General features: G+C 38.1%; 1 protein-coding gene across 1 annotated transcript; it reads right to left on the reverse strand.

The window, feature by feature from the left end:
- Positions 1-12,459: 12,459 nt before the first annotated feature.
- Positions 12,460-14,556, reverse strand: LOC103996255 (zinc finger protein WIP2-like). Its single transcript, XM_009417135.3, has 3 exons — positions 14,505-14,556; positions 13,819-14,413; positions 12,460-13,013 (listed from the first exon to the last, which is right to left on the reverse strand). Exons 2-3 carry the CDS (start codon positions 14,338-14,340, stop codon positions 12,567-12,569), a joined length of 969 nt encoding a protein of 322 aa, XP_009415410.2. The 5' UTR covers positions 14,341-14,413; positions 14,505-14,556; the 3' UTR covers positions 12,460-12,566.
- Positions 14,557-15,032: the final 476 nt, after the last annotated feature.

The raw sequence follows: 15,032 nt of genomic DNA on the forward strand, positions 1-15,032 counted from the left end.
CTTGGTTCGAAATGATCCTCAATTTTGGTCTAAAACTACGAATGTACTCCCTCACTGAAGACTCCGTGAGAGAAGTATGTAAGTGCTATTACTGTAGTTAGCTTAAACTACAAGGGTTTTGTATAAGTGATGACCGTCGGTTTAAATTAAGTTTGATCTTATAAGTACTTACAGAAGGATTGGGTGAGCTATTAATCGCATAGAGGAAATGGACCCCACGGTGTGGAAAGCCGCACAGAAGGACGGGTAGATTGTGAGGCTACTGCGTTTGAGTGTGAAAAGAAATACATCGAGTCAAACAACGAAGGTATTGACTCGAGAGGACTAAAAATTTAAGATATTGCTGAAAAATAATGAAAGGATTCGCAACTTAGTCGCTACCTGTTGCGAATAGGGTCGTTCGTCTTCCAAAACAACTCGAGGCACGGTCAAGAAATGGCTCTAATTCTTTTACTGCTCTCAAATATATCTTTTTTTTATTTGTTAACTTTTTTTTTTCTTTTTTCTTATATAAGACGTTAATATATAATAGAAAATCTATCTGACACGTGATTGACACGAGATCCTAATCACAAAGATTCGAAGCAATGATAAGCTTTTCTTTTTTTTTTCGTTTCACGTTTTTTCTCTTTCTCTATGAAAGATAACCATAAATTTTATTATGTCAAGAAAAGTAATCTTAAATTTTATCTTTTTATATGACAAGAAAAATTATCACAAACTTTCTTTATATGACAGGAAAAAGTGAGGCTTTTTCTTTTTAAAACTATTCAAACCCATATTTCAGTAAACTCATATTACTAACTTGAGCTTAGAATGAATCGAGTTAGAAAACTTCTTTCGACCTCGATCTTCGTATAGGTGACACCTTGAGAGCATAGTATTTCTCCCTTAGGAGTATAGTATTTCTACCTCAAACATTCGTACATATACGAGTTTAGAGTACATTAGGCTAACCAAGACGTTAATAATATTTTGATATTAGAAAGAGAGCCCAATGTCTCAGGAATGTCCGCCTACCTATCCTCTCAACGAATGCTCCAATAAGAAGGCCCTGCCTCCAACCTATAATCTTTTTACTCAAGGGAGGCAACCGATATCCTTCTCACATGTGGATGCGTCCACCTTGACGCAAACGCTAACAAGGCACCGACGTTTGTTTAGTGACCTAAGCCCCCTCATAATCGGGGATAAACTCAAGCCACCTGCTCATTTTCCATTAAGATGCTTTTGAACTTCACCCATCAGATGCAAACACTCATGGGCATGTTGCAAGTTATTGCTTTGCTCCTACCTTAGCTAGCCCAATAAGTGATGCTACCATCTTAGTTATGGTTGATGCCTCAATTGCCACTAGCACCGACACCCATTGAAATCTACCCGACAGCATCGCAAGATCGCTTAAGATCTGTGGAGCTGCCTGCCTACTGAAGGAGCCCCCCACTCTCTAATGGTGGAGTCTAATATACTATTGCACCATCGCTTTACTCCGAGATTTGATCAATGAATTCAATGGATAGCTCCTTGAAGGTTCAATAGAGGTAATTGACCATTGCATAGATGAGATGCGACAAAAATTTCAATAGTTCGGTGAGGAGAATCCAATAAATCCTACTTTGAATTAGTCCTTCGCGTAGAATATCCAAGAGGAATCAATCCCAACCAACTTCTGCCTCTTGTTGTCAGAAACCTTTGAAGGTAGTACTGGCCTGGTTGAACACACTGTTATCTTATGCACCCAAATTTCCCTCTATAACACCTCAAACACTCTGATGTGTTGTGCATTCTCAATGATGCTGAGAGGCCCAGTGCAAAAGTAGTATACCTATTTGAAGTTACTCTTGGTTGGCTCCTTCGCTTAGCTTGCAAAAGAGTTCGAGCTCTACTTTCTTAAGAATGTACACTCGAAGCCCTCAATGGCAATACTGCTTAGGCTCAAATAAGGGGAGGAAAAGACACTCTATATAGAAACAAGCTCTATGGTTCAAGTTCAAAATCTCCAATAATTAGGTCAAATATGAAGCACTTCTCTTCATGCTTTGACTCACCCGAGAGCTCTAAGTAAGTGTCATAGAGGATCATCTGCTCTCAATATCATGAGAGAAATATCATATATATTCTTACTTAAACAAATCCTTGGTCAAGGTCATTCGGATTAAGAGAAAAAGAGTTCTTCGGGAGAATCTGATTAGAGCGAGACTCGAGGAGAAATCGTATAGGCCTGACAGCACCATGCCCAGTATATGGTCTCTAGGATATTAGATGGATGAGGGACTATATATACATTGTAACTAAGGACAGATAGGTCCAAAGGATTAGATTTCCTTGTATCGTTTGGGGACTACGGTGTAGTGGCCTAGTACATCCGTAGTCGATAAGTCGAGTGAGTAATTATAGAGATAAAGATTCACTAAGTCATAAAGAGTTCTAACATGTATGACTTACGGTCAGCTCGATATTGGGCTTAGAGGGTCATACATATATGGTAGGTGTTGCGACGAGCAGAGGTTCGGATATGATATATCTATTGGAGCGCCTATCTTATTAGATATCCAATAAGCCCATGAATTATTGGATCTCATAGATAAGATCAAATAAGAGCTAATAAGAGATTATTGGGTAGAGACCCCATAATCTAAGAGACTTGTGTAATTAGATAGGATCCAATACTCAATATGGCATGATCCATTAGGGTTAACTAAGAGCCTCTATAAATAGGAGGGAACTAAAGGCTCATAGGTTGGGGCTTCTTAGTTGCCACCTCCTATTCTCCTCTTTTCTTCTCCTCAGATAGCAGGTATGGAGATTTGAGGAGCGTCGTCATATCCCTACTATGTGGATCGAGAGGAGGACGCTTGATCTCCTTTATCCTCTCCTACAAATTTATAAGGATTCAAGGATATACAATCTCCCCAAGTAACACAACTATCTCACATGTGGTTTTTTGTTCAGTGGGTTTTGCACACCAATCTTCACATGACGATAAATATATATTAGAAAATTTAAGGTTTTTATTTTATGTTCTTCCATTGCTCATGTGATGTTGCCCCTAGATTTCCCTACAGGTAATTTACTCAACTTATCGGCTATAGATATACTAGGCCACTATGTCATAGTCCCGAGACGGTATAAGGGGATATAATTCATTGGACTTGTCTTTCCTTAGTTATCATGTATCTATAGTCCTTCATCCACCTAGTATCTCAAAAACTGTATGTCGGGCATGGTGTTATCAAGCCCATACAGAATCTACTCGATTCTCGCTCTAATTGGATTCTTCCAGAGAACTTCTTCTCTCTCAATCTGAATGACTCTAGCTAGAGATTTTCTTGAACGAGAACACACGGGACATTCCTCTCATGATACCGAGAATAGATGATCCTCTAACGATACTTAATTACCCTCGTAAAGTTAGCTATCACTCCCGATGACTGGTTATGCTAGATTTGAAACCTCCAGATCTGTAAGTCTGGTATCAAAGAATAGAGTACTCATATAAAGCATCCATGGTATCTCGAGTTTAAGGATTAAACACAGAATTGGGATCACGGAATCACTATCTAACAATGAGGTACCATTATCCATCCACCATTCTATGAGCGGATCATTAAGTGAACTCATTATCCAATAAACACATGTACTATATCCCTAGTGCCCTTACACAAGCAGCTACAAGACTAGCTACCTCTATCATATGGACATGTATATAGTACATTGGTATGTCCGACTATCTTGATGTCTCTCTCGAGTAACCTATGATTGGAAATATTTAGAGTATATGTTTATAAGCGAATTCTCATTGGTGTTATTATCATGATCTCATCATGATTCAATTCTCATTACATAGATCCAAAGACATCACAATATATCAATCAAATAATATAAAATAAGAAAATATAATAATAATAATAATAATTATTATTATTATTATTATTATTTTCAAAGAGACTATCATAATTATTATTATTATTATAATCAAATGGACTATGCAATGTGTCACATGTATCATCACTCACGTGATTATCTTGTAGGACACCTATAACTGGCAAAAGACACTCAAGTGGAAGAGCTACCAAGCATTCTATAGGCCTCTCAAACACCCAAGACTGGCTCAAGAGAATTATCGTTTAGTTTGGCATTCAGTATAGAAGCTGTCTTGTTACCCAAAATAGTCTTCTCGACACCTTGGGTTAAGAGCTTCAACAAAGAAATATTTAAGGAGGGATTTTGAGCTAGACTTAACCTGATTAGTAAACTTAGAGCTGAAGCACACCTATGAGAATTGAGATACAAAAGAATAGAACTTTTGACGTGAGGTACACTAAGCTTTTCAAGTTAACGATATCAAAGGCTTTAAGGTTAGAATTATTTCAAGTTGGTGATGTGCTATGTTCTCAATAATGTCACTCTCTCTAAGAGATACTCAAGATGTCAATGATAGTTTCTCCTAACACTTAATAAAATTTTCAGAATTATATTGATTATACTGGAATATACTCTACCATATTCTAACTTATTTAGAACGATACTCTTACAACTTAAATTTGATAAATTGTTCAACAAGATGTAAGTGATCCTAAACCATATTGTCTCCATGATATATACTGTTAGGGGAAAGTATCATTGATATCTTAGTCAACCCGATGTGGTCTAGACTTGTATATATAAGAATATCTAATGTATCTTTGAGGTAAAAATACTATGCCCTTGAGGAGAAAATACTACACTCCCGAGGTGTAAATACTATGCTCCCAAGGTGAAAGTATTACGCTCTTAGGGTGTCACCTTCGTAAAGACTAAGATCGAGAGAAGTTTCTCAATCTAGTCCCTTCGATGCTCAAGTTAGTATTTTGAGATTCCTAATTGTATGTTTAAGTAATTATAGAAAGGAGAGAACCTCACTTTTCCCTATCTATGATTGTTTTTATACCTTGAAGATGAGAAGGAAGTTTGTGATAGCATTCCTTATCATAGAGGAAGAGAAATGAAGCTTAAGATTGCTTTCCTTATTATAAAGGGAGAGAAGGAAATTTGTGATTGCTGTCTTTGCCATAATGAGAAAAGGAAGCTTGTGTTTCTTTACTTAATCTTTGTCATAACGACTTAGATCTCACATGACAATCACATGTCGATAAATTCCCTATCACCTAAGAACTTTTTATATGTGATTTAAGTAATTAATAAAATTTAATGGATAATCTCATGGGACATAATTTCATAAGATCATTGAGATATTCATGTTCTAATAGTTATTAGAACCATTATGTATCACAGTCAATATCATCATGTTCCAATCATGAAATTAAGGGATATTCATGTCAAGTTGAGAGTGACATGAAATTCAAATACGCACGTGTAATCATTTTTATATTATTTAAATACTAATTAATGATTTATTGTTTGATAAGATTTCAAATATTTGATTCACCTATTGGTAGAAATATTTAGAATTAAAATTTTTATCTCAGCATGATAGAGATAATCCTAGTATTCCCCAGCTCCCCTTACCACATAAGCAACACCTAAATAAAAGCCCGGGAACCACTTACTCTCTACAATTGTCAGTAGAAGGTCACGTTGCTTGCCCTAGCTTCTCGAAATGGGTTCGTGAGACCTACTCCTCACTGATCCCATAGTTAAGAAAGAAAATTTAACTCTATATTAATGGTCGGCAACATAGCCTAGCCTTACCAGCCTTCTCTTCCGATTGGACGATGAGGAGACCATGTCCTACCTGACCAAAGAAGCAAGAAAGTTAGACCAGAGGCATCATACACTCCTCACTGATCCTGTAGCTAGGAAAGAGAATTTGACTCTACATTTATGGTTGGTAACATGGCTCAGCCTCACTAGCCTTCTCTTCTGAGCAAACAATGAAGGGATCATGCCCTACCTAACCCTAACAGTCTCTAGGCGTCGCCCATGGGAGCACACGCCGACAAGCCACATGCATTAAATGCCTCATCCACGTAGGATAATGGGAGCCTTGATGTAGACCTGTTTGCTCCACCCAACTCCCAGGTATAAAAGCCAAGCCTCGAGCCAAACCAAGGCAAGCAGGTGGGCAAGAGTTCTTCACTCTCTCACTTATATTGTTAACCTCCCTCTCTATCACTTTGACTTAACCATCGGAGGGGTTGAGCTAGGACATCCTCGATGCAGGCCTATTATGCAGGATTATCGGTGCAGCTAAGATGCATGACCAGGAGGCTACCCAGCAAAGGGGATCGCCCAACTCCCCAACCAAGCTTCATCGCTCGAAGACCAAGCCGCTCTCGGTGAACTACCTCTCCCTATAGATTCCTTTGCTCTTCCCGGAACACCTACTCTTCACGTCAGTTAAGAGGAGTCATCAAAAGAAACCCATACTTTTGACAGCGCACTAATCGAGGCGACTCACCAATCCACAATTTATGTGTATCAGAGGAAAGGTAATGCACCTAAGTATTAATAAAGTTATTTTTTTTGGGAAAGGTAGATAAAGTTTTCATCACATTAAAGAGTATAAATATTGGAAATGAAGGTTATAAAAATATGCATCATATAAAAAAAATAAATATTGGAAATAATGTCTCGCTAACATGTATCTTATTCTTGTAACAAAAAGAAAAAAATAATTGGTTTCTTCCTGCCTTTCTAGCATACTATGAGTTGCTTCCCAATTTTGTACATGGAGAGAGAACTTTCATAACATCGTCATAAAGGAGTAACTTTTTCATGCTTCAGCAAGCGTTTGAGATAACACCAGAGATTTGTATCTTCTATCTATCTAAGATGGGTTTTGGTGTTCATGTGAATTGCCTTGAGGAAAACTATCATCACTGTGTTAGATATGACTCTTAAAACTTGACCATCATCTCATCCTGTATCTTTGTTTTAATGAACAATATCTTCTCTTTATACTTTAGATCATAAAAGATTTTCTTATGATCCAAGTTCTTAGATGCTGTGATTTGCATGTCAAATCTAGTGAATGGCGAAATCCAAACTAGATTAGCCAAGATTTTGGGTATTAATTGCTTGGTAATATGATCTTTGGCTAGTTCTTGCAGGCATATCACTGGTGTAGAGTAGTATAACTATAATCCCCTGAGGAGTGAAGCCACTGAATTTGCCAAAAAGAGCTTCAAGTTCCTCATCCCTAACATGACTCTCTGAAGTCTTCAAGGATCTACCAAGTATACCTCAAAACCTCATTTAAACTTGAAGTTCATCCAGAATAGATCTACAGATTTTTCGATTAAGTTGATTAAAATTAGTGATGCAAGAGAGGTACATATAGAGACTGGAGAAAAGTTATCATTATGGATAATGAAAGGAGACATGAGTACTATTAGCCAAGGTTTGGCTATTTAGTTAGTCTGAAATAGAACTCAATAATGACAAAGATCTATGACTGCTTGTTGTCCCCATCGTGAAACATTGAATTGATCCACAAACATACATTTTATGAGTCCTCAACCTAGTTTAATGATGATTATTGAAGCTTCAAAGTAATTCACATATGATTTATGTTGGAAGTCCAATCATCTTATTTAAGATCTTTTGGGTTCTTCAATGGGCAATGAGTTCCCAACAACACTTCATCATGACACTCATTCCTTGTCTGTAGAAACTAGATTTTACTGGAAGATAAAGTACCTAAAGCTAAAGTGAACCAATAAGGCCATGTAAAGAAGAAAGGATAACTAATTTGTCATCTTTTTTATTTACTAAGCTGCTTTGTTGCATATACACTAAGCTTAATGAGTTCATTGACCACTAAATAGGTAGAAACAGTCCTGTATTAGGAAGACATGGCAGAAGTATCAAGTAAGATGCTCCTCAAGTTAATAGTTACTGAAATGATATGAGGAACTCTTACTGATGAGATCGATATAAACCCACTCTCTTTCTCCACCATGTAGGTGGTGCTGTTATATTTAGAATCTTCCTCAAATCTCTTGCTGCTATTCACAGCTGAAGAAAAATAAATACTTCACTTTTCATGTGACAAGCCTTTCCAATTACACAAGTAAACAATCAGGTGAGATATGCTTCTTTTATCTGGTTCGCTTATCTTCAATAAAACACTAGCATTTCCTCCTCTGTATGGAGGCTGAGGAATTAGTTTGCACTTTTGTACTTCAGTTGGTAATCAAATTTAGCAAACAAGTATGGTGATTTGTACATCATCTCAACATTTTCATTTCATGTTATTACCAAAACTTTCACTCTAGCTTCAAGTTTTCAGCAATCTCAAGAATTAGGTAACTTGATACTCAAGGAAAAGCTTGTAGGTGCATCATTTTGATGGCCTTGTTCATGAAAAATTGAAAGATTTCTGAAAGCATGATATGAGTAAAGATCGAAAATTATCATGAACAATTGTGATGTGAGCTTCCCTTTAATCAGTCATGCCTAGACTGTATTCATTAGTTCATCATGTTCAGAAATCTTTGACATCTGCAACTGTTGACTAGTAAAATTACTTTCCATGGTATAGCCTTTTTTTTTCCTATTTGGAGCTGTCGTTTAAAATTTAACTATCATTTTTTATCCTATGCTGATAAATGTGTGCAACTAATCCTCTGTTTGCAATGCTTAGTTCATCTAACACCTTCTTTCATGACTTCTAGTTGTGTTTGCTAATGAAATAAGTGCAAGAAGAACATACAAAAGATCTCTGAAATGATATGATTAGTACCATCAAAGAAATCCTGTAGGAATATGTCAGGTACCAACCCAGAATTAGAACAGGCTTTATGAGGCTCTGAAGTGCTCCATGCTGACAAAGGAGCAGCATCTGCATTGAACATCTGGTGCTTCATTTCCTGCCACTGTAAACTATGCTCATCAGACAAGCAGACTCAGATGACAGAGGCAAAACTGATTCTTTTTATTCCTCCTTGCAGAGTTACATGGAGTGCAGAAAATAACTCCCAAATCTACTTTTCACATCCCTTCTTCCAATCATTTTATCCCACAGTAATCTTCTTTTTTCCCCCTTCTTCAGAGTGTCTTTCAAGAAATCAGAAACCAGCATCAGAAAAGAAAAGGATAAGGTTCTGAGCAATGACTTGTTCAGCAGTTCTACTTATCTTGTTTTTGTTTTGTGTTTCCTAAATTTCCACACAAAATTTTTACATAGACTCCTCCTCCTTTTTAATGTTTGAATCAAAAAAGAACAGCAAAACCATAGTGTTGGGTACATGGCTTCATTTCTTGACCAAGTGAGACTGGTTGGGGGATCAGGACAGTCCAAGCTGAAACATGCTGTCCTTGATCCAGACAAATCCTGACCGCACAGCAGAACCCATGTGAAATTGATCAGATGGTCCTAATTGTGCAATTGATGAGCTATTCTGGTCCCACCAACAACAAGAATCTAAATGGCACCAGAATCCAATCACTCATCCAGGGGGTGATATTTCCCTTTCTCTGGACCACATCCAATGATGAGGAGGTATATTTCTTTTCCAGACTTACTGCCAAGTTTCTTTTGCATTTGGTAAATGGAAACATCAACTAGATTTATTTCATGATGCTATGAAAAGTGGAGAAAAGCCATTACTGAAGAAGGTAAGAAAGGGTAGATGTAATTCCAGACAAAAGGAAGAAACCTTGAATCAGCTGTTACATGAACTTGCAATGTCTATCTCTCTCCCTCTCTCTTCATTATCATCCTAAATGAACATGCTATCTGCAATAGAATGGTTAGACATTGTTAGAAAAATGGTGGGGTGAAGATACAATTTGCTGTCACATAGATGAGTAATCCAGAACTTGGAATTGTTCCTCATCAAGGATTCTCCTTATGAACAAGTGCGAGAACTTTAAAGGCAGGCATGCATTTTTGCCAGCTACTAATCCTTATGAACAAAATATTATTCTTGCTTAAAGTAAGATCACCTTTTCTTTTTCTTTTGTTTACCAGAGTAGTAGTGCAAATCCAAGAAACATGATCCTCTCATGAGCTCCTAAATGGTGCTATGATTCAAAGAGTTTAGAGTTACATCTTTCTGTGATGTTGTTTGAGTGTATTTTATTTTCTATGTAGAGTATGTTTTCCTTATTTTTGTGATGATAATATTGCCTTTGTAGCCATGCATATATTATTCAAGCCAGTTTTTGAATGAGAGTTGTTTCTTTGGAGATCTTTTGGAGAAAAAGAGAAGAAAATTCTTTTACTCGTTTTTGGTTGTCAAATAATATTCTTATATTTGAATTACATAAATTTATGAAAATATTTAGCTTGTGTTTAATAAAGTAATTAGGACATTAATATAACTCGAAAGGATAAATTATTAAATTATGAATCAAACCTAATATATATCGTCAGACTCCTTCGATACTTAAATAGTTCTTATTATTTTCTTGACCTTTGTCTCACGTATAAATATTTAAATATATAAAATGATTAATTTGTTCGTCAAACTTAAACATATAAATCCTCCCTCTCTTTTAATGCTTAATAGTGTAGGACAATTATTAGTCATTTTTCAATCTTTATACCATATATAAATAACATCTTTCTTTCATATCTTGGTCAATTGGGCCCTTTACTTGTACGGATTCTCACCTTCACTAAAGTCAAATTGCAAATTGACCTTAAGTTGGCTGTAGTCAAATGGATTCATCTAGCTTTTTGTTTCACTCAATTTATCCACCCGGTGCAATTTTAATCTTTCATCAATCATTAGCTCTAACACAATATTAGCATGAGTTTAAATCAAACTAGTTAGACTAAAAAGATATTTCTTCAACAAAGATGTTCATTAGAAAGAATTAGTCGATAAAATATGAACTAGAGACACATCCCTTCAATGAAATGACTCCCGGATCTTCAGAAGATGAGAGAGAAAAATTCTCAGTACAAGAAGAAGGCAACTGAATCTTTCCATCACTCCTATTCTATTCTCAATTTGTTTATGTTTTAACATTCTTACCTCCTGTGAGGTTGAACAGTGGAAGTGTTCATGTGTGTGTGTGTGTGTGTGTGTGTGTTGCCTTCTTCTGGACTTACCGTGTGCGTGCTCTTTTTGATGTTCCACGAGAATTGTAGCTAGGGAAGTCGAGTCCATCATCATCATCATGTTCCGTCCTCTGGTCACAGTAAAGCATCAGCACATAAATGCTCTTTTGTCACCCTGGGAGACATCTTTTTGTCTTTGAACACATGTTCCGTCCCTGTCTTCTCCCTCAAGCCCCTCGAGAGTCTCCTCTTATTCCCCCGGTAAAAGAGACGCAACCCCCAACCAACTTGAAGCTTCTCCACAGCTTCCAAAGCTTTGCACCCTGTAGTTTGGTGGCCTTTCTCTCCTCGCCACTCCTTTCTTCTCTTCCTTTCTCGGGAGTTGCCTACATCTTTCATAATATGACTACGTTCTCACATTTCCATCCGATGGCTTCTTGAACTTCCACAGCTGCCATTCTTCTCTCTCTGATCAGAGCTGTTTATATCCGAATGTTCTCAGTTCTTTGCGTTTGTATTCTAATACTTTGCTCATTAATCGATTTTAGAGATGTTATTTTGTCGAAGCAGCCATGCAAGATATCTGCAAAGTTGTCTTGTAGAGATGCCTGAGGAAATGAGACCAAACCTAGGCCTAGTGTTTCAGCTTAGGGGAGACAAAGCTGTCTCCATGTGGAGAAGGAACAGGAAAGGCGAAGATACATTCCGAGAAGAGCCTTCTGTCCCCATGACAAGCTCATCGCATTGGACCGGAGAAAGGCACAAATATTTAACAGGACAAAATTTATCGCAAGTTCTTTGGGATTTTAACCTGCACCTCCACCACCATACAGGAGACAATAAATATTCATTGTCCTCGTGTGGGCAATCTTCATGTCAACTCCATGTCTGTCTCGAATTATTCACTCCAAGATGGATATATTGATAAGGAGACATGCATGCATACCTCAAAGGTTTTGACATATGTTTACAGCACATACTATCTACATTGGATGTTAGGATATGTGCTGCTACTAGGAATTCCAGGACTGCACACATCCTAGTGCTCTGGAGAATTCCAAGAAAAAAGTAGAAGGTATTATGTTTATTATTTGATGTAAACATATTGTACCACCCTCAATAAACCCACAATGGAATCACCCTAAAAGCTGTGTTGTTCGCAGCATCTAAGAAGACTATCAAACAGCAACCCCACTGGTTTGACAGGCATGACAGATCATAGAAAAGGAAGAATGAGGGCACAGTATTGGTGAAAAGAAAGATCCATGCGTTCCTAAAAGATTTCTGCCTGCCTGAGAAGCTTAAAGTAGAGGATCTTTCAGAGAGCAACAGATCAAGCATGCCCTTGGTTATCTTTCACTACAAGCAAACCGAAACAAGAAGCAATAGCTTGTTTCCCTTTTTTGAGAGATAACTCGAAAAGATCGTAACAACAGCCAGAAAACACTACCTTGCATATAAGCCTAAAGTGAACTACAGGAAAGAAAGGAGATCCATAGCTAACCTGACAGCATAAGAACAACACATTTCCATTGATCTATGAGAGTTATTAGTAAGCGTGAAGAGATGCTGAGATGACTCTCCGCTTACAAGGAATTATGCATTGGCCATATTACCTCCCCTTGTGAGCTTGTAGAGAGTCTTGTTCGATCTCGGACAGGGGCTCGTCGTCGTCCTCGAAGCAGTCGGCGCCGACTGGCGCGTGGCCCCGGCCGAAGGACTTGATGTGATCCTTGAGCGACCTCTTGTGCTTGAAGTCGGAGCCACAGATGCAGTACCACAGCTTCCCGCAGTTCTTCTCATGGGTCCGCCAGTCGCCGCGAACCGCGAGGGCCTTGCCGCATTTCCGGCACACGAAGGGTTTGATTCCGTGCTTCCTTTTGAAGTGAGTTTGGAGGGTCCTGAAGTCCTTCAGTGGCTTCGATCTCGGATGGTCGATGTTGTTCTGGCAACCGGGCGCGCAGCAGTAGCATGGAAGCCGTAACATCGCCGTCGGCTGGATGCCTCTTAGCGACTCTGGTCCCTTCCTGTACTGTGATCCATGTCCCCACATATGCATCTGTTGCCATTGAAACACCACTATCAATTTAGCTATCTTTGTGCAATATCTTCTGGCGATAGTTACAAACATGAAATGAGGAGAGTTCTACTTCATCTTTTCTAAGGGTATAGAAAGAAGAGGAATCAAATTTTAGGTCATTAGCGTTGCTTGACAATCTTGAACTCGGTCTTCAGCGTATGAAGGTTAGAATTATTCTTCCTGCCACGAGGGAGGGGCCTCTGGAAGAATTGTACTGATGAAAACCTGCTATCATCTTCTGACACTACGCTGTTGAGCTTGTCCTATTGGCAAGCTGGGTTGCCGCCGGTCAAAGAACTCACTAGATGAAATCTAAGAAACGAAGGAAAAGACTCACTGCATGAGTTATCACACACACCCACAGAGAGATCCTCTCTCTCTTATTTTGTAGACAAAGCCCATATAAATCTAAGGTCAGAAGACACAAGGACCTCGATTTCCTGATACAGTGCACTTTGGGTGCAGAAGATTTTATCCTTCTCTATGTATGAACCGAAGGTACCCTGAAAGGACTTGAGATCTTTTCAGTGTTGCTGCAACTCCCAACGCACAATATATGTATGTATATGTCAACAAACTCCAAAAAGCACAAAAAGCATGAATCGGAACATAGGTTGCGTGTAGTTCCATCACATAAAAAGTAGAGGAGGCATACAGTATCCATCCCAGTCTCGGTTAGGCCAGACTTGGGACAATGATGAGTGCAAAGGGAATAGCTTAAAACGAAGATCAGAAATCAACAGAAGTGATTTGAAGAACCGAAGAGGAAGGCAGAAAAGATTACCTGCAAGTTGTTGTACCTATTGAAAGATTTACTGCACACCGGGCAAGAGAACTGGATTGGACCAATGAGGATCTGATATGGGGTGGGAATCCAATACTGTCCCTTGTTGATCCTTCCTATGGGATTGGAAGGGTAACCTAAGGGAACCACATCACCATCACCTCCTCCTCCTCCTTTTTGTTCAGTATCAGCCTCCGAAGAGTTTCTTGATATTAGATCAACTGCACCGGGGCTTGGAGGGCCTAAGTGGAGAGCGATAACCGCAGCATCAGCTTCGCCATCGATGCACATGGCCTCGTCCTTTCCACCTTCATCAAACACGCTGCAAGAGGTGTTGTCCTCCCCTGGGTGCCTTGTGGGACTCAGCCTGAGGAGAGGGAGGGCCTCTCTCACAGGAGGAGAACTGGTGTGGCCGTGGGAGAAGCCGTAGGTGGTGGCAACTGCCGGAGAGGATGGGGTGGAGGAGGAGAAAGTATTGTTGCTGAGGAAAGCCTCGAAGAAATTAGTGTAGTGATCTGCCATGGTTAGGGATGCTCACAGAGAGTAGAACGAAGCGAGACACACAGAGAAGGAACAAGTTCTAAGCCACCAAGATCTACAGATGATCACAAAATCAGAAGAAGACTAGACAGTAAAACATCAAACAAAGAACAATTCATGAAACCAAAGAGAAGGAGAGGAACTACCTGCCAGACAACGGTAGGGACTGCGGGAGAGAAGTGATATAAGAGCCGCGATGTATAAGCTTGGCGACAATCATAAGCAATTCTTATTGGAGGATAAGAAGTCAATATACAAAACTCTTTTACTATAATAATAATAATAATAATAATAAAATAATAAATCTTAATTATTTGATCAACTACATGAATCTTTTGCTATTTTAATTCTTATTTATAATCTCTATTAAAATTTTTTAAGCTTTTTTTTTATTGTTTCTTGTATTACTAATATTTGACTATTGTATCTGAGCATATGTCTATATATCTTAAATGATTTTCTGTCATATATCCTCTATCAAAATGATACTTAGTTTTTCATAAATAAAAATATTTATTTTTTTAACTTTCACATATATATCAACATTCTCATTTTAGAAAAATAAATTTTTATATATGTTAATTTTAATTATTTATACTCACATCCACAAAATATTATTAATCTCATAATTATTATATAATTTTTTAATCTTAAAAATATCCGATGATCATACA

The sequence above is a fragment of the Musa acuminata genome, chromosome BXJ2-8, assembly GCF_036884655.1.
Source record: "Musa acuminata AAA Group cultivar baxijiao chromosome BXJ2-8, Cavendish_Baxijiao_AAA, whole genome shotgun sequence".
NCBI lineage: Eukaryota > Viridiplantae > Streptophyta > Magnoliopsida > Zingiberales > Musaceae > Musa > Musa acuminata.